We start from the raw sequence: 15,835 nt of genomic DNA, 5'->3' as shown, positions 1-15,835 counted from the left end.
GCCAAGGCTAAAGAGCAGCACAGTCAGCACACGATGGCCTTTGAACAGCAGCCCATCGCCCTCCTCTCGGTCTACGACAAGGCCGGCCTCCTCGACTTTGCAAAGGGCCTCGCAGATGCCGGCGTCCGCCTCCTCGGCTCCGGCGGCACCGCCAAGGCCATCCGCAATGCCGGCATGACCATCGAGTGCGTCTACCGCCCCCTCTCAAGTCCCGCCGTCGGGCGAGCGATGCGCGACCACCGCACCCAAAGTGGGGGGCACGCAATCCCAGCGACTGGGGCCTAACACCACGCTCTGCGGGACGATGCTAACACACAATTTACCCACAGGGACGTCTCGGACATCACCAAGGCACCCGAGATGCTCGGCGGCCGCGTCAAGACCCTTCACCCGGCCGTCCACGGCGGTGCGTCGCGATCCCTCGCATATGCACACATTCGAGTTCACCGCTGACGATGCCGAAACGCAGGTATCCTCGCTCGCAACATCCCCTCGGACGCGGCCGACCTCGACGCGCAAAAGATTGCGCCCATCTCGGTCGTCGTCTGCAACCTCTACCCCTTCAACGAGACCATCGCCCGCATCCCGCCGCCCTCGATCCCCGAGGCCGTCGAGGAGGTCGACATCGGTGGCGTGACCCTCCTCCGCGCCGCGGCCAAGAACCACGACCGTGTCGTCATCCTCTCGGACCCCAAGGACTACCCCGAGTTCCTCGCGCAGTGGAAGGCGGGCAACGGTCAGGTCTCGGACGAGTTCCGCCAGCGCATGGCGGTCAAGGTGCGTATTCTATTAGTCAGCCAACGACGCACGCAGCGCCAACCTGACCGTGAATCGCTTTGCAGGCCTTCTCGCACACGGCCGCGTACGACACGTCCATCTCGAACTACTTCCGCCGGCAGTACGTCTCGGCCGACGTGATCGCCGCGGCCCCCGCCGACCAGAAGGCGGCCCTCACCGAGCGTGCGCAGCAGCTTACGCTCCGGTACGGCGCCAACCCGCACCAGAAGCCGGCGCAGGCGTACGTGACCGAGGGCACGCTCCCGTTCTCGGTCCTGTCGGGCTCGCCGGGCTACATCAACCTCCTCGACGCGCTCAACTCGTACGCGCTCGTGCACGAACTCTCGCGCGCCTTCACGCCCAACAAGGCGGCTGCCGCCTCGTTCAAGCACGTCTCGCCCGCCGGCGCTGCCGTCGAGACCAAGCTCTCCGAGACCGACGTCAAGGTCTTTGACGTCGACGGCGTCGGCGAGCTCTCGCCCATCGCGTCGGCCTACGCTCGCGCCCGCGGTGCGTTCGACTTGCCAATGCTGCCACTCCCTCTCCGCTGACTGACATTCACCTCGTCGACCCAGGTGCCGACCGCATGTCGTCCTTCGGCGACTTTATCGCCCTCTCGCACACGTGCGACGTCCCGACCGCCAAGATCATCTCGCGCGAGGTGTCCGACGGCATCATCGCGCCCGGGTACGAGCCCGAGGCGCTCGACATCCTCCGCAAGAAGAAGGGCGGCAAGTACTGCGTCCTCCAGGTGCGTCGCCATACCGTCTCTTGCTGCGCTTGATGTGGGGATGCGGCGCTGACGTTGCTTGTCGACGCACAGATGGACCCGAGCTACATCCCGGCCCTCCAGGAGGCGCGCCAGGTCTACGGCATCACGCTCGAGCAGCGCCGCAACGACGCCAAGATTGACGCGAGCACCTTCGGCAACATCGTCTCGAAGAACAAGAACGTGCGTGGGCGTTCCAGTGTCAAGTCTCGTTCAAACGCGCTGACATCGAACGCGTTCTGGTCCCCTCGACAGCTCTCGCCCGAGGCGCTCACCGACCTGATTGTCGCCACGACTGCGCTCAAGTACACGCAGTCCAACTCGGTGTGCTTTGCGTACAACGGCGGCACGATCGGCCTCGGCGCGGGCCAGCAGTCGCGCATCCACTGCACGCGCCTCGCCGGGTCCAAGGCCGACGCGTGGTGGCTGCGGCACCACCCGCGCGTGCTCGCGTTCCAGTGGCGCAAGGGCATCAAGCGCGCCGACCGCGCCAACGGCACCGACGTGTTTGTCACGGGCGAGATCTTTGACGCCGACGCGCAGGGCTCGGAGCGCAAGGAGTGGGAGTCGCTCTTCGAGGCGGGCCAGGTCCCGGCGCCGCTGAGCGCCGACGAGAAGAAGGAGTGGTTCGACGAGATCCGTGGAAAGGTGTCGCTCTCGAGCGACGCCTTCTTCCCGTTCCCGGACAACGTGTGGCGCGCGACGCGCTCGGGCGTCGGCCACTTTGCGGCGCCGAGCGGGTCCGTCATGGATGCCAAGGTCATCGAGACGGCCGACGAGGACAACGCCGTCTACGTCTTTACCGACCTCCGGTGCGCTTCTCTCGCCCTCTCTTCTTGCCCGCCCCGCTCCGTTCGACCCCCGACTGACACTGGGCTCATCCTGCAGCCTCTTCACTCACTAAGCGCCTCGAGGCAGCGCCACAAGGCCTGTACGGTTGTCTCTCTCTATTCTGTAGCACGCGCGAAGGGCGCGCAGCGGTTCAACCCCGAAGTCAAATCACGATCTATTCCGTTCCCTTGGGCTGTGCGTCCCTGTTCAGCTTGTGTGTCGTGCTTGTCTGTCGAGCAGGCGCGAGCGAGAGCGGGAGCACGTGCAGGGCGAGCGCTTTCCCGAGAGGAGACGCTGTTTCACGCGCGACCTGGCGAGCGGTCGACGCCTCTCGAGAGCACTTGTGCGAGTGGCAGGGTTCTTTTGTAGAGTCTGTAAGCTCGACTAAGCCTTAGCAGCACCCTCTGCCCTGCTGTGGCGGGTGCTCGAGGCCGCAGAGTCGGTGTCTCCGCTCGCTTTCGTCTGTGCCTCTTCTCCGCCGCTCGCCCGCAGCGCTTGTTGCGCGGTCCAGGCTAGCCAGAAACGATGGCAGCTGCCGTCCCATCACACTCTGCAGTGCCCACGCCCGCTGCACCGCCGCCTGGCGTTGCGGGCGCCGACCTCGCAGACAAGCGTCCGTCGCACGACGCCGACGGCGACGAGAGCATGACGGACGACATGCGCCTCGCTGTGAGTGCGCTTGGGCTCATGCGCGAGGGCTCGCGCGGCGCCCACCCGGCCCCCTCCGCTCCCTCCGCCTCCTCGTCCTCTTCCTCCTCCGCCTTCCCGCCGCCGTCGTCTCTCCCCGCGCACTACCGCCAGGCTTCGACTTCGCGCAGGTCCGACCCTTCGCGCTCGACCAGCGCCGCCTCGACCGCGTCTGCGTCTGAGGCGTGGACGAGCGCGACGGGGACCACGAGCGAGACGGGCTACTCGAGCCCCGTCGGGTCGGCCAGTGTCGCCGGGACCGCCGCCGACGTCGACGCCGACATGCTCAGCGACAAGGGGCTCGGCGAGAGCGAGATGGACGCCGCTGCCGGCGGGGCGGGCGCGGCGGGCGCGCACCATCCGTACGAGGACGACGGCGCAGACCCGCGCTTCATGGCGCGCGTGTCGCAGCTGCCCGTGATCAGCGGAGGCATCGAGTGGTACGAGCGCAGCAAGGCCAATTCGCGGGTCGTCAAGGTACGCCTCTGGCCGCTTTCGCTCCCGCTCGACTTTCATGCGCATCTCTCGGGAGGGGGCTGTCATGCTGATCTTTCTTCGTTCACTCCCTCCTCCGCTCCTTGCAGTACGGCGCCGGGCTTGTAGAGTCTTCCTTCTCGGCCGTGTCTCGCCCCATCGCAAATACGCTCCCGCCCCTCGGCCCGCTCGACGACTTTGCCTGCCGCCAGCTCGACCGTATCGGCGCGCCGGGCGCCAGCCCCGGCCGCAAGTCACCCAGCTCTACTGCACTTCAGATGGCGCAGGAGCAGGTGGGCGGGGACGGCGAGGAGGACCTTCGGGGGAGGAGTAGCGAGGCGACGCCGCTGGGTGGAGGGAGAGGCGAGATCAACGGGATCGAGGCGGGACAGGAACGCCCGCCGCTGCAGGGGCGCACTTCGTCGGCGAGTGGTGCAGGGCAGGTCGCGACGGTTGGAGGGCAGCGGTCGAGGCTGCAGACGGTGCTACTCGAGGCGGGAGGGCTTGGTGCGGCTGTGAGCGAGGAGAGTCTGAAGAGCCTGCGGTATTGCCTGCAGTGGTTGCTCGTGCGTCTTGGTTTCCTGTGTTTCGCTGGTTCGTCAGACTGACACGCTTTCCCCACAGTACGCGACGGCGCACCTCGACCACCAGATCGGCACCCTGCGCGACTTCATCGACTCGCTTCGAGCACACAACCGCACCTCGTCCTCAAACGCACTCGTCGCTGCCTCTGCGTCTGCGCACCTCGCGCAGATCAAGCACGACGTGGTCGAGACCATTCGCAAGGTCGTCGACGTCGTCTCCAAGTACGCCGGCGCCGCGCTCCCCGAGCAGGCCAAGCGCTACGTTCGTCAGAGCATTCTCGGCCTGCCCGTCAAATGGGCTAGCGCGATCGAGAACCGCGGCGGGCCAGCGGGGAGGGTTACGCGCGAGAGTAGCGTCGCCGGGAGCGAGTTGGGTACGCCGAGGCCCGAACGCATGGGCGAGTCGTACTTTCCCGGCGCGGCCGCGTCGACGTCGGCGGACGGAGTGGGCAAGCCGGACGGTGCGGGGCCAGACGCGCAGGACGCTACGGCGCTGAGGCCGACCGAAGAGGCGGCGGACCGCATTCTCACGTTCGCGGTCGAGAGCCTCGACATGCTCCGCTCCGTGACGGGCATTTTCGGCGAGTCGGTCGAGCGTGCCGAAGCGTACGTTGCTCGCTCGTTTGACGGCGCTTTCCTCTTGTTGACGCTGACCGGTCCTCCCCCGCAGCTGGATTGAGCGTCTCCGCGTCATCGGCGTCGACCGCCAACGCCAGCGCCAGGCCGCTTCTACTCCGTCCTCCTCATCTACGGTCCCCGCCGCGCTGCCTGCCTCCCACGTCGGCTCGCCGCAGATCGGCGCCGGTTCAGCAACATTCGACGACTCCGCCTCGCTGGCGGCCGGAACGAAGCGTCGCCGTGCAGGCGCACGCACGAGCATCGGGCCTGATGCAGACGAGGGGCAGGACGCGGGCGAGGGAGGCGGAGGAGGCGCGGCGGGCGCCTCGACCGCGCTCGAGAGCGCGCAGCTCTCGACGGACGAGGGCGACGAGGGCGCGTCCTCGAGACGCAAGCGCGGCGCATGGCGCGCCGCTGCTGAATAGGTGGTGGGCCGCGCGCTAGTTCTTGGTCGCTTGGTAGTCGTGACGCCTCTTCCCCTTCCTCTCTCTGTCGTTGTTCTCGCCTGCTGTGCCACTCGCGCTCATGTAGCAGGAGTCGTTGGCACGCTTCTCACTCTCAGTCTACCCTCTGCTGTGCAAGTGTTGTTCCTACTGCGCCTCTGCATGTCTCCTCAGTGGACGAGCATTGCGCACTGCGTCTATTGCGAGCCAGTCTATGCGATATTGTACACCTCGCCGCGGCGCTGCTCCCACAGCGGCATTTCTTGCCGGATCTCCTGCACCCAGTCAAGGTCGATGTCGGCCGTGACAAAGAGGCCGGCGTCGACGTCCTTCTCGTCGGGCGGGAACTTGGGCGGGCGGTCGGCGGCCTGGGCGCAGATCTGGCCCCACGGGTCGATGATCATGGCGTGGCCGTAGGTCTGGCGGCTCGGCGAGTGCTCGCCGATCTGTACGAGCAAGATGAGTCAATCAATCGTGAGCGGCATACGGAATGTAGCCCTGAGAGGAAGCGCACCTGTGCTGGCGCGAGCACGTAGGCCTGGTTCTCAATGGCTCGTGCGCGGAGGAGAGCCTCTGTGGAGAGTGAAAAGGGAGCGAAATTGAGGCGAAAATACGGCACGAGAGAAGAGAAGCGTCAATGACTGCGACTCTGTCGCGGCACGGAGTGCGAGAGATGAAACGCACCCCAGTGCGGCGGACCCGTCTTCATGGTGAAAGCGGAAGGGTAGGCAATGATGTCGGCGCCGCGCCTTCGCAGCGAGAGCGCCGCCTCAGGGAACCGCAGGTCGTAGCAGGTCAACATGCCGACCTTCCCTACGGGTGTCGACACCGGGTCGGGCAGCTCCTTGCCCGCGATGGTCGTCTTGCTCTCCTGCATGATGCCGCCATTTGCGCCCGACTGCGCGACGTCGAGGAGGTGCAGCTTGCGGTATGTCTGGACAATATCACCGTTGTCGCCGATGAGCTGCGCACGAGAGAAAGGCGTGAGCCATTTGTTTCGAGCACGGTCGCGGCATGAGGGTCCGCAAGGAGCGCAGGAAACCAAGACGCACGACATTCGTGTTGTAGCACTTGTTGGCGTCCTCCTTCGCCTTCTCGTGCACCGTCACGCCGACCCAGATCCCGCTCTTCTTCGCCTGCTCCCTGAGCTTGGTGACAAATTCGCCCGATTCGAGCGGCTCGCTCAAGCGCGGGACCTCCTCCGGGTCCGCGATGAAGTCGGCCGCTTCGGGGAGGTAGAGGAGCTTGACACCCTGGGCGGCGGCGCGGCGGATGAGCGAGGTGCAAAGGTTGGCGTTGTGCGTGACGTTCGCGGTCGAGCAGATCTGCCCGACAGCGGCGAGCATGTTGCGCGGCAGGATGTTGGAGAGAGTGGAGGTGGGGGAGGACAAGGACGAGCACGGCGCGTGCAGCAAAGGGAGCGGCAGTTCAGGGTCAAGCGCACTCTCTGTATGCTCGTCAGCGCAGCGCTGGAGCGAACAAAAGCGAAGGAGGCGCGCGGAACAGACGTCGGCAGTGAAGAGAATCGTCACGCTCATGTCGCGCGCGCGAAGATCGCTTCCACTCGCCGGGTCGGCCTGGACTTCGGAAGCAGGTCCCAACAGTGCAGGTCGTGTAAAGGCTACAGGTGAACGTCTACAACAGCCAATGGACATCTAGGGTCTGAAGGAAACAGAACGACCAGCGTTCTGTGCGAGAGAAGGCGCCCTCGACGGGTGCTTTTCACAGGACGGTGGTGTAGTTCAAGACCACTGCCACTTGATGGGAATCAAGCCCGTGCTGCGAGCAGCGACTGCAGGGGGAGGACGGGACAAGTCAGCAGACTGGAGATAAGAGCTGGCTGGCGGCTGGTTCGCGGTGAAGCATGGCCACCAGCTTCGTTATTGACGAGTTGAGCAGTGGGAGTAGACGCACGGGCATCGAAAGCTGCAACCGACAGGTCGAGACTACCGTAGCTGCAGCTAGGGCCTGAAGGTAAGAGAAGAGTCAGCTACTCGCTCGCTCGCTTAGAAGTGGTGATCCAGGCGACACGCGAGACGCAGCCATGACCACAAGGGGTGGAAGCTGTACTCACACTCATCGGCAACCTTTGCGCGGACCTTCTTGCCGTTTGCCGTGTTGGTGATCGTGACGAACTTGCCGCAGTGCGCGCCGCCCGACACCTGCGGCGTGTTCATCGCGACGATGAGCGCCGAGTCGGGGTTGCGGGCGCCGCACGAGCCGGCGACGCCGTTCTGCGTGAACCAAGTGCCCTTGCCGGAGAAGGAGGACGCCGAGGTCGAGAACTGGACGGCGGACGACTTGGGCGCAGCCTTCTTAACACACTTCGAGCCCGACTTGGAGTAGCCGCTCTTGCAGGCTGCGCGCGCAGACTCGGCTTAGCACGTGTATCGGCATGGAGCGACTGCACGAAGCGCGACTCACTCCACCCGCACTTCTTCGAGGCGCAGACCCGCTGCGCGTTCGCCGGAACGGCAAGCTTGGCGCACTGGCTGACCTTCGAGCACGACTTGGTTCCGCGCTTCTCGAGCACATTGACGACCTCTGTAGACCTCGGTCGTCAGTTCTCGAGCGGTAAGAGAGTGAAGGGTTGCGCGGAGACGCACCAGTCGTCTCCTCCTCGTCAACGTCGATGAAGGTGATCTCCGCCTCTGCCGACTCGACGTCGACGGCGGTGATGGACGCCGTCTCGTCCACAATGGCGACCGGCGCAGCCGCAACAAAGGCCGCAAGGGCGAGGAAAGAAGCAACGAAAGAAGCACGCATGGCGACAAAGGACTGACGAGGCGGTGTAGACGAGTCTGGGGGGAGGAGAGAGCCGGGGCTGCGCGTCTAGCAGATAGAGAACAAGGAAGCAGGAAGCAGAGCAAGAGTGGGGCCGCTCGCCATGCGCCTCATCAAGCCGCTCGTGCAGGACTTCAGGTCGAGGGGACTCCCCTCTTCCCCCGTTCCCCGGCCACGATCAGGGTGCACTCGAGCGACGGACAGATCCGTCCAGAAGGAGCCGATAAATGCGTGCACGACGCTCAGCGATGAGACCGGACCTGGCCTGATCGGCCGCGCCGCAACCAGGCGGCGCGCGGCGTTGGCGGCCGTGAGCGATCGAGCGGTTCGAACCCGACGCGGGTCTGGATGCCGTCTTGGGCTGCAAGCCAGGGCGAGACACCTTCCCCCAGCGGCAAGACCGGGGTCGTGCTCGCTCTGCCAGCTTTTGAGGGTGCTGCTGCCTGCCTGCGAAGGTTCAAAGCAGGCACAGATTGCTCGTGATGCGGGCAGCACACCGGCGCAGGCGGTACGAGGGCAGCAGCGAGCAGGAGGCATCCTCGCTCGGCAAGCCTCCTCAGTACGTTACTGGGTGCTTTTGCAGAAGCGGCAATCTGCGCTGTTCAAGCAGCGTATGTGCAGCGGTGACCGAATGTAGCAAGAGAGTCTCAAATCGAAGAGCGAGTTGTTGACGTGAGAGGAAGCGCGACTCGCCAGCGACTCGCGCTGCACTCGCTCGACGCGTCGAGTCGGACGACCAGGCCCTGGCGTAACGCCAGCACCTTCACGCAAAAGCTCTTGCAAACAGCGCGGCGACTCTCGCGCGAACAAAGATGGCGGCGGGTCCACTCTCATGGCGCAGTGTCTCTCGGCGCGACTGCGTCTGAACCTGCCCCAGAAAGCGTACGCCAGTTACATCGAGTAGAGGATCTACTCCTTGTTCTCGGCCTCGACCTGTACAACGCGCAAGAACCTGGTGAGAACCGTGCGGACAGGCGAGAGCGCGGCAGCGAGGGAAAGGAACGCACCTCGACCGCGAGGATGCCAGCGCGCTTCGACGCAACACGCTCCGAACGGCGCTCGCGGGCAGCCTTGTTGCGGACGCGGCGGGCCTCGGCCTGGTCGGCGAGGACCTTCGAGCGGGTCTGCTCGGCCTTCGCCTTGTGGATGTGCTCCATGAGAACGCGCTGCAGACGCCTGACGTCAGTTTCGCGTGCCGACGTGGGTCTGGTGGGGCATGGAACGCACCTTGTTCTGTACGAGGCGAAAGGTGACAACGAGACCTGGTCAGCAACACGCTCATCGCAACACCATGACCCATCGAGAGCGCCTCGGAGCCGTCGTGTCCGCCTCGAAAAACGCCCCCTCTCCACTTCTGCACACTCTCGGGCCATCCAGTACTGCAAAGAAGGCGGGAACGAACCTTGAAGACGTTACCCTGCACGCAAGAAGAGGTCAACATTGACTCGCACTGACATCGCCAGCACCACGGCAACGCACCTTGGCCTTCATGTAGAGGTCGTGGTAGCTGCAATGAACAGACGCGAGGCGCGCAGACCGTCAGCACTCCGCTTCTGACGAGCTCGACGCGTGCACCACTGTCCCGCTACCATCCTCTGGTCTCGGACGTCCTGTCCTCGATTGCCCGCCCAACTCCCATCCAGGCCCTCCCCGTCATTTCCAGTCGGCTCAAACGCGTGCACAGCGGCGCACGCGCACTCCCGGCGGCGCGTGCGAGGTCGGGAGGGAGCGGTCGGCGCGCGCGGGTGGGCAAGCTCACAGGTGACGGTTGATCTTGCCGGCCTCGCGGTACTTGCGGAGGAGGCGGCGGAGGACGCGCTGGCGCCTCATCCAGAGGACCTTGGTCGGCATGCGGGCCTCGGCGGTACCCTTGCGCTTACCGGCGCCGGTGTGGCGGCCCTTGGCCTTGGCGGCATCGTACTCGCGGGTGCGGGCGCGCGAGTGGACGACCTGCGGCTTGACGATGATGTAGCCGTCCTTCTTGAGGCGGCGGATGTTCTGGCGCGAGTTGGCGTTGCCAATCTCGGAGAGGTGAGCCGGGTCGAGGTAGATCTTGCGCTTACCGACGCCGAAGACGGACGCCGCGAGGCGCTTCTGGGACGAGAGGTTCGACATGGCGGCCTGGCGGGGGGCGCGCAGAGCGGGTCAGGGGCGGGCGATGGCGAGATGCGAGGGGGGCGGCGCGAAAACGCAGAGGCGAGCGGGCAGGGGCGCGGGCGGTGCGGCGGGCAACGGGGGCGGCGGGGGCGGGTGCGGGCGGGTGCAATGGTCAGCGGTGGTGCCCTGGGCGGGGTCTGCGTGCTCGCAGGTGCGCTCACCGTTCGTTGCGAGCGAAGACGGGGAGCAAGCGAGGGCGCGCCCACTCGAGTCGAGCTTGTGCGGCGCCCGAGCCTCGACTCGCCTGCGCCCGCTTCCCTCGCCTCAGACGCCAGACTCGAGCACCCTGACTCGCTGACCAGACTAGACTCCCTTGCACTGCCCGCACTCGCGCATTCGCAGAGCTCGATGCGAGCGCCGACTCGTCCCCGCTCCCTCGCTCGCACGGTCCCCACACGCTCTCGTCCCCAGCCTCGTGCAGCGCGAGCGCTCACTGTCTTTGCTATGTGCCCTGGTGCTGCTCTTGCGTGTGCAACTTGGCGCGGTCACGTGTGCCTGCCGAGTCGATGCGAGCTGACTCGCTTCGCCAGGTCGACCTCACCTGACGTCCTCGTCTCGCTCTCTCGGCGACGAAAGGGCCGAGCCACTGCTACTGTGCTTTCCGTCGAGACTGGCCTACTGCTTGTGCGCGTCTAGCATCGACCACGGCTCGGGCTGCCGGCCGCGTCCTCGACGTCCCCTCATCCTTCGTGCCCTGCTTGCTGGCTCTTCTGGCCTATTCCTTGCTTGAGGGCGACAGTGCTCCTGCTCGTGATTGTGCCCGGAACCCTTGCGTGTTCACCTAGCAGGTTCGAATGCGCTTGTCCTTTGCGCTGGTTTCGCTTATGGACGTGCTCTCCCCTTGCTGTGATCCCCTGGGACCCACACAGGCGCTACACTCACACGAGACATGAACCCGTCACATCGCCGTCCAACTCATCTGGACCGATTAAATCGCCGCCAGCAGACGAAGAGACCCCCCTTTCACCTCGTCGCGAACCCCCATCGGCAAACTACAATGGCCGCGCAGAGTCGGCGTCCTCGCGTCCTGAGCCGTCCGGAATCGGACTGGTCGGCCGCTCGACGGAATGGAAGTAGGGCACAGTAAATGCATCGGGGCGCGCATCGTGCACGTCAGGCGAAAAACCGACGACAAGGGCACGGACGTCCGACGAGCATGGAACGACGCGGCGAGCAGCATGGTCCGTTCCGCGACGCAAGCTGCGGGCGGAACAGGACAGCGGGAAGAGGCGCGCAGCAGCGGTTGCGCAGCGAAGAGGGCGGTGCTCTTCCGTCCGAGCAGATCGTCGGCCGAAGCAAGACAAGGGTGCGGCTATGCAAGCTCTTAGCGCTGGAGATCCACTGCGAACGCCGGCCGAAGCAGGTGCAATTCATTTCTGATTCTGCGAAGCGACATGGCCGAGGGGGCCGGGAAGCGAGGGAAAAAGAGCTCGGGCACAGCTGGCAGCCAGGGAGCTGGCACCCCGTCGCAACGGCTCCCTCGGTGACTGCGTTGTATGCGCAAACGCAGGCGGTGCGCGCGCGTCGCCACAGACGGGGTGGTGCACTGTGGGATTGTCCCGGAGCCTGCGAGGACAAAGACGGCCGCATTTGCTTGTTCCACGCGAATGCCGTCTCCTGTTTGGGCGAGCGGGTGATCGAGGGTGCTTGCCGCCTCACTGCCCCTTTGGTGGCGGCGGCCAGAGCAGAGGGTCGCCGTATGCCGGCGATGCAGTCTCGACGAGCGCAATCACGCGTGGGAACGTCGGCCGAGTCGCCGCTCGAGCGGGTCGAGGCGAGCACGGCGCAGGGTGGTTGCGCTGGTCGGAACGAGAATGTGGTGCACCCGATTCGGGAAGGGGGTGAGACGGGGGTCTGTACGATCGAGCTCGAGACCGGCCAACGCCCGGCCGGTCCCCCTCGCCTCACCCTCTTTCTGTTCACCGCCCTCTTCCGGGGTGCCGTCCTGCGCCCTCGCCCGCTGCGAAATGCAGGCATCCACCCTCGCTCGCGGTTGCTGTGCACGCTGCCCGAACCAGATCGGCTCCCCGGCCTTTTCAAGCTGCTGCTCCGCTCGCTTGCTCTTGCTTCTCTTTCCTTCACCTGCTGCTCTCCCCCGCTGGTCCCTTTCTGTCACTTCTCCCCTTTCCTACGGTCCCTTCTTCGTTCGTCACTATGTACGCCTCGGCCGCCCTCCTCGCCCTCGCCGGCTTCGCCTCCGTGCAGGCTGCCCCCGTCTCGCTCGCTGTCGTCGAGGCCGCCCTCTCGAACGACAACTCGACGCAGTACAACCAGACCGTCGTCGACTACCACATGAACGGCAACGCCGGCGCGTGCGGCTGGTACTCGAAGGACTCGGACGTCGTCGTCGGCCTCCCGCTCGAGTTCTACTCGGACCTCGGCGTCGTCTCGCCGTACTGCGGCGACTACGTCGTCGTCGTCGACCCGCGCAACAACAACACGGTCACCGCCCTCGTTGCCGACGCGTCGACTGCCAACGACACGCTCTCGCTCTCGCAGGGCACCTGGAACGCCCTCAACGGCACCGACTCGCACCTCGGTGCGTTCTGTCGTCTTGTTATGGTGCGATGGCGATGTGAGCTGACAACGGTGGTCCTGCAGAGCTCGTCAACTGGCGCTTCGCCAACGAGACCGAGACGGAGGCCGCCAAGGAGGCCCACTCTTCCGGCTCGTCGTCGGTCCCCTCGTCGACCTCGTACGCTGCCCCGGCCTCGACCTCGTCTGCCGCTGCTGAGCAGTACCAGGCTCCTTCGTCGTCGTCGTCGTCCGCTCGCCGTGAGTACTGCTTCCTCTCCCCCCGGGACCTTCGCAAGTCGCTGACCTCGCCCCTCTCCCCTGCAGCGACCACCACGACTGAGGCCTACCGCGAGCCGTCGACCACCTCGTACGCTCCCAAGACCACCACGACGTCGTACAAGCCCAAGACGACCACCACGACCACGCAGAAGGCCGCCGAGACCACCGCCGCCGTCCAGCAGTCGTACAAGGAGTCGAGCTCGTCCTCGAGCAACTCGTACAGCGGCTCGGGCACGTACTTCTACCGTGAGTCGACTCGTCAAGCTCTTCGTAACGACTGCGAGCGCGTGTGCGCAGCACTGTTGTCGAACCGTGTCCTGACCTAGTTCTCGTGTCGCAGAGAACGGCAACGCGGGCAACTGCGGTAGCGTCCACTCGGACAGCGACTACATCATCGCCCTCGAGAGCTCGATGTACGGCTCGGGCGGCCACTGCGGCCAGAGCGTCACCATCTCGCACGGCGGCAAGTCGATCCAGGCCAAGGTTGCCGACTCGTACGTCCCCTCTGCAGGTGCATTGCATGCCCGTCCAGTGCTGACGGTCCTCGAAATGCTCGCAGGTGCCCTTCGTGCGTCAGCTCGACCTCGATCGACCTCTCTGAGGGCGCCTTCCAGGCTCTTGCGCCGCTCAGCGCCGGCATGATCGACGTCACCTGGCACTTCAACTAAGAGGACGGTCGTCTTGAGCGCATCCGGGCTGCCTAGAGCGCCTTGGAGCCTCCGCCGACTTTCCCTCTCGCCTATCCCTTCTTCCGCGCGGCCTTGAGCCGCCGCTCATACGGACACTGTATCTATCCCCTGCAGCGCTACACTCGCTTGTATCCCCCTCCTTCGTTCTCATTCACTCACGAACCCTCGACGACTCTGTTGGGCCCCCCGGTTGTTCCTCCTTCCCTTCCCTCCTCGCTCTAGACGCTCTTGACGGGCCACCACTCCTTCGACACCGCTGCAGTCATCTGTTAGATCCGCTAGACGGTCACACCTGGGATAGGCTTCGGCCTTTGCAAAAACGCAGCTGTTCAAGCGCGATTTACCGCCTCAGCCTGTTCCGTGTCCGGCGAGTGTCCTCCTCTCGCCGGCTTTCTTTTCAAGCTGTCGGGAGGTGATGAAGCAGCTCGAACAATATGCCTCCGTGTTCAAGGGAACGGGCCACGCTCAACTACTTTTTGAGAACCAGACGGGGACGAGCGGGAGACGCCGACCTCTCGCAATCCGGGCAAAGGGGTTCCAACACTAGGCGATGCTGAACACACAGAAGAGGAGAGCTACTAAGAAGCACGACAAAGGAGAAACACAAACCGCTCTAGCGCCTCTACTCGTACGCCCTCCGGCGCCCGCCCGTCACGCGCTGGCGCTTCCGCCTCATCTCGCCCAGGTCGCCCTCGACCTCCTCGCCGCGGAGCGCCGACAGGCCCGCGAGCGACTTTCCAAACTGCGAGTAGGTGCCGCTCTGCACGAGAAAGTGCGCTGGCGGGAGGCCCGGCTGCGTGCGCCCGCCCGGCTTGCGCTTGCCCAGCGTGCCCGTCAGGAGCGACGCTGTCGGGCCGATCCCGGACAGGGCGGTGAGAGTTGCGGCGCCCGAACCGGCGACCGTGTTGGTCGAGGGGAGGAGGGACGCGGCGAGGTTGAACGGGTCGGCCACGCCCGACAGGCCGAGCAGCGACCCGAGCGCGGCGGCATCGACTCCGCCGGCGGGCGCAGCGCCGTCCTTGCCGCCGTTCGCGACCGACTCGGACGGCGATGCGGCGCCGTTCGATGCGCTCCCGCCCGCGTGGCCCTGTGGTCGGGATGAGCCGCCGCCGCGACCGTTACCACGCATGCGCCGCGTGCCGTGTGTCCGTTGCGTCTCCAGGAACGTGTCTGCACACCGCAACATTGACTTCGAGTCAGCTCGCCATGCAAAAAGATGTGCGAGTGGCAGACGGGATCCGCGCGACGTACCGATAGTGACCCCCTCGCCCTCCTTCTCCTCGAGCAACCGTTTCCTCCGCTCCTCAACACCCTCAATCAGTCGCTCTACGACTCCCTTGTTCGCCGCCTCGTACTCGTCCTCGATGCGCTCGACCTCTGCCTCGTACAGCCTGCGCGCGGCATTGACCTGGTGCTGGTGGAACAGGCGGATCGCGACCTGCTCGTTGGCGCGCTCGAGCGAGAGGCGGTGCAGGGAGAAGAGGTACGGGATCGGGTGCATGTCGGGGATTACGGGGTCGGTGTAGGGGAGCGAGGGCGGTAGCTGCCCGACGGGGATGGACAGGTCCGAGGTGGGGAAGACGGGCGGGGGTAGCAGCTCGTCGGCGGTGCGGGCGTAGATCTCGGACAAGTCGTGGAAGATGCTGCGGAAGGAGTGAACGCAGGTCAGTGGGTGATCCAGAATCGTGCAGGTGCTGGAGGAGCGGGAGAGGGTGCCAGGCGGGGAGAGCGGTGAGCCAAGTCCTTCCCGCTGGCATTGGTTGATATTTATGATGATTCTCGACCCGCCAGGATGGTCGACCTGGACCACAGCGCGCAGGAACCCGCGCCTGGTCGACGCCGGAAGGGTCGAAGCCTCCCTCTCCGTCTCCCACTCGTCCAGACGACTGGGCGGGCCGCCCTGTAACACAACTGCAGCTCACCGGTCTCGCCGTGCGATCGTGTCGTCCTGCAAGCGGGTGACGCGGTCGACCATCTCCCGCCGCCTCTTGTCGCGCTTGCTCTCGGGCGGTGCCGGGTTGCCATACGCTGCGAGTAGGCGCAAGGTCAGCTTTCACGCCAGATCGATCAGTCTAGCGCTAGCTCGGCCTGCTCGCGGCGGTGCAGAGCCGGCCGAGGGAAGCGAGCGGATCTCGGGCGACGCACCGTCGTAGGCCTGATTGGGGTCTTCGGGAGCGTACAGGTGCGCTGCAGGGTCCTGCGGCGCAGGCCACGCTTGCTGCATCG

At 65.5% G+C, this 15,835-nt stretch overlaps 7 protein-coding genes across 7 annotated transcripts; 3 read left to right on the top strand and 4 right to left on the bottom strand.

The window, feature by feature from the left end:
* Nucleotides 1–33: 33 nt before the first annotated feature.
* Nucleotides 34–2,450, top strand: ADE17 (bifunctional phosphoribosylaminoimidazolecarboxamide formyltransferase/IMP cyclohydrolase ADE17; the record flags this gene model as incomplete). The annotated part of the gene is made up of 8 exons (XM_076647173.1): nt 34–185; nt 330–406; nt 470–777; nt 843–1,287; nt 1,353–1,528; nt 1,601–1,729; nt 1,802–2,358; nt 2,435–2,450. The coding sequence occupies 8 exons, from the start codon at nt 34–36 to the stop codon at nt 2,448–2,450; spliced, it is 1,860 nt and encodes a 619-aa protein (XP_076507100.1).
* Nucleotides 2,451–2,902: 452 nt separating this feature from the next.
* Nucleotides 2,903–5,165, top strand: OPI1 (transcriptional regulator OPI1; the record flags this gene model as incomplete). The annotated part of the gene is made up of 4 exons (XM_076647172.1): nt 2,903–3,541; nt 3,649–4,104; nt 4,163–4,728; nt 4,793–5,165. The coding sequence occupies 4 exons, from the start codon at nt 2,903–2,905 to the stop codon at nt 5,163–5,165; spliced, it is 2,034 nt and encodes a 677-aa protein (XP_076507099.1).
* A 230-nt stretch (nt 5,166–5,395) lies between these two features.
* On the bottom strand, nt 5,396–6,529 carry JCM10292_000065 (carbon-nitrogen hydrolase family protein; the record flags this gene model as incomplete). Its single annotated transcript, XM_076647171.1, has 4 exons — nt 5,396–5,629; nt 5,698–5,756; nt 5,868–6,147; nt 6,236–6,529. The coding sequence occupies 4 exons, from the start codon at nt 6,527–6,529 to the stop codon at nt 5,396–5,398; spliced, it is 867 nt and encodes a 288-aa protein (XP_076507098.1).
* Nucleotides 6,530–6,925: 396 nt separating this feature from the next.
* On the bottom strand, nt 6,926–7,949 carry JCM10292_000064 (RlpA-like double-psi beta-barrel domain-containing protein; the record flags this gene model as incomplete). Its single annotated transcript, XM_076647170.1, has 5 exons — nt 6,926–6,975; nt 7,098–7,151; nt 7,258–7,542; nt 7,608–7,727; nt 7,790–7,949. The coding sequence occupies 5 exons, from the start codon at nt 7,947–7,949 to the stop codon at nt 6,926–6,928; spliced, it is 669 nt and encodes a 222-aa protein (XP_076507097.1).
* A 927-nt stretch (nt 7,950–8,876) lies between these two features.
* Nucleotides 8,877–10,082, bottom strand: RPL19B (60S ribosomal protein eL19 RPL19B; the record flags this gene model as incomplete). The annotated part of the gene is made up of 4 exons (XM_076647169.1): nt 8,877–8,900; nt 8,975–9,133; nt 9,447–9,474; nt 9,727–10,082. 4 exons carry the CDS (start codon nt 10,080–10,082, stop codon nt 8,877–8,879), a joined length of 567 nt encoding a protein of 188 aa, XP_076507096.1.
* A 2,196-nt stretch (nt 10,083–12,278) lies between these two features.
* Nucleotides 12,279–13,588, top strand: JCM10292_000062 (RlpA-like double-psi beta-barrel domain-containing protein; the record flags this gene model as incomplete). The annotated part of the gene is made up of 5 exons (XM_076647168.1): nt 12,279–12,663; nt 12,726–12,899; nt 12,966–13,166; nt 13,261–13,414; nt 13,480–13,588. 5 exons carry the CDS (start codon nt 12,279–12,281, stop codon nt 13,586–13,588), a joined length of 1,023 nt encoding a protein of 340 aa, XP_076507095.1.
* Nucleotides 13,589–14,231: 643 nt separating this feature from the next.
* SDS3 (Sds3p) lies at nt 14,232–15,833 on the bottom strand (the record flags this gene model as incomplete). The annotated part of the gene is made up of 4 exons (XM_076647167.1): nt 14,232–14,779; nt 14,861–15,252; nt 15,532–15,637; nt 15,755–15,833. The coding sequence occupies 4 exons, from the start codon at nt 15,831–15,833 to the stop codon at nt 14,232–14,234; spliced, it is 1,125 nt and encodes a 374-aa protein (XP_076507094.1).
* Between the last annotated feature and the right edge of the window lie 2 nt (nt 15,834–15,835).

Source organism: Rhodotorula paludigena, assembly GCF_050403205.1.
Source record: "Rhodotorula paludigena JCM10292 DNA, Rt_paludigena_JCM10292v1_ctg8, whole genome shotgun sequence".
Lineage (NCBI taxonomy): Eukaryota > Fungi > Basidiomycota > Microbotryomycetes > Sporidiobolales > Sporidiobolaceae > Rhodotorula > Rhodotorula paludigena.
The sequence above is the reverse complement of the archived record's forward strand: the minus strand, read 5'-3'. Positions and strand labels throughout refer to the sequence as shown.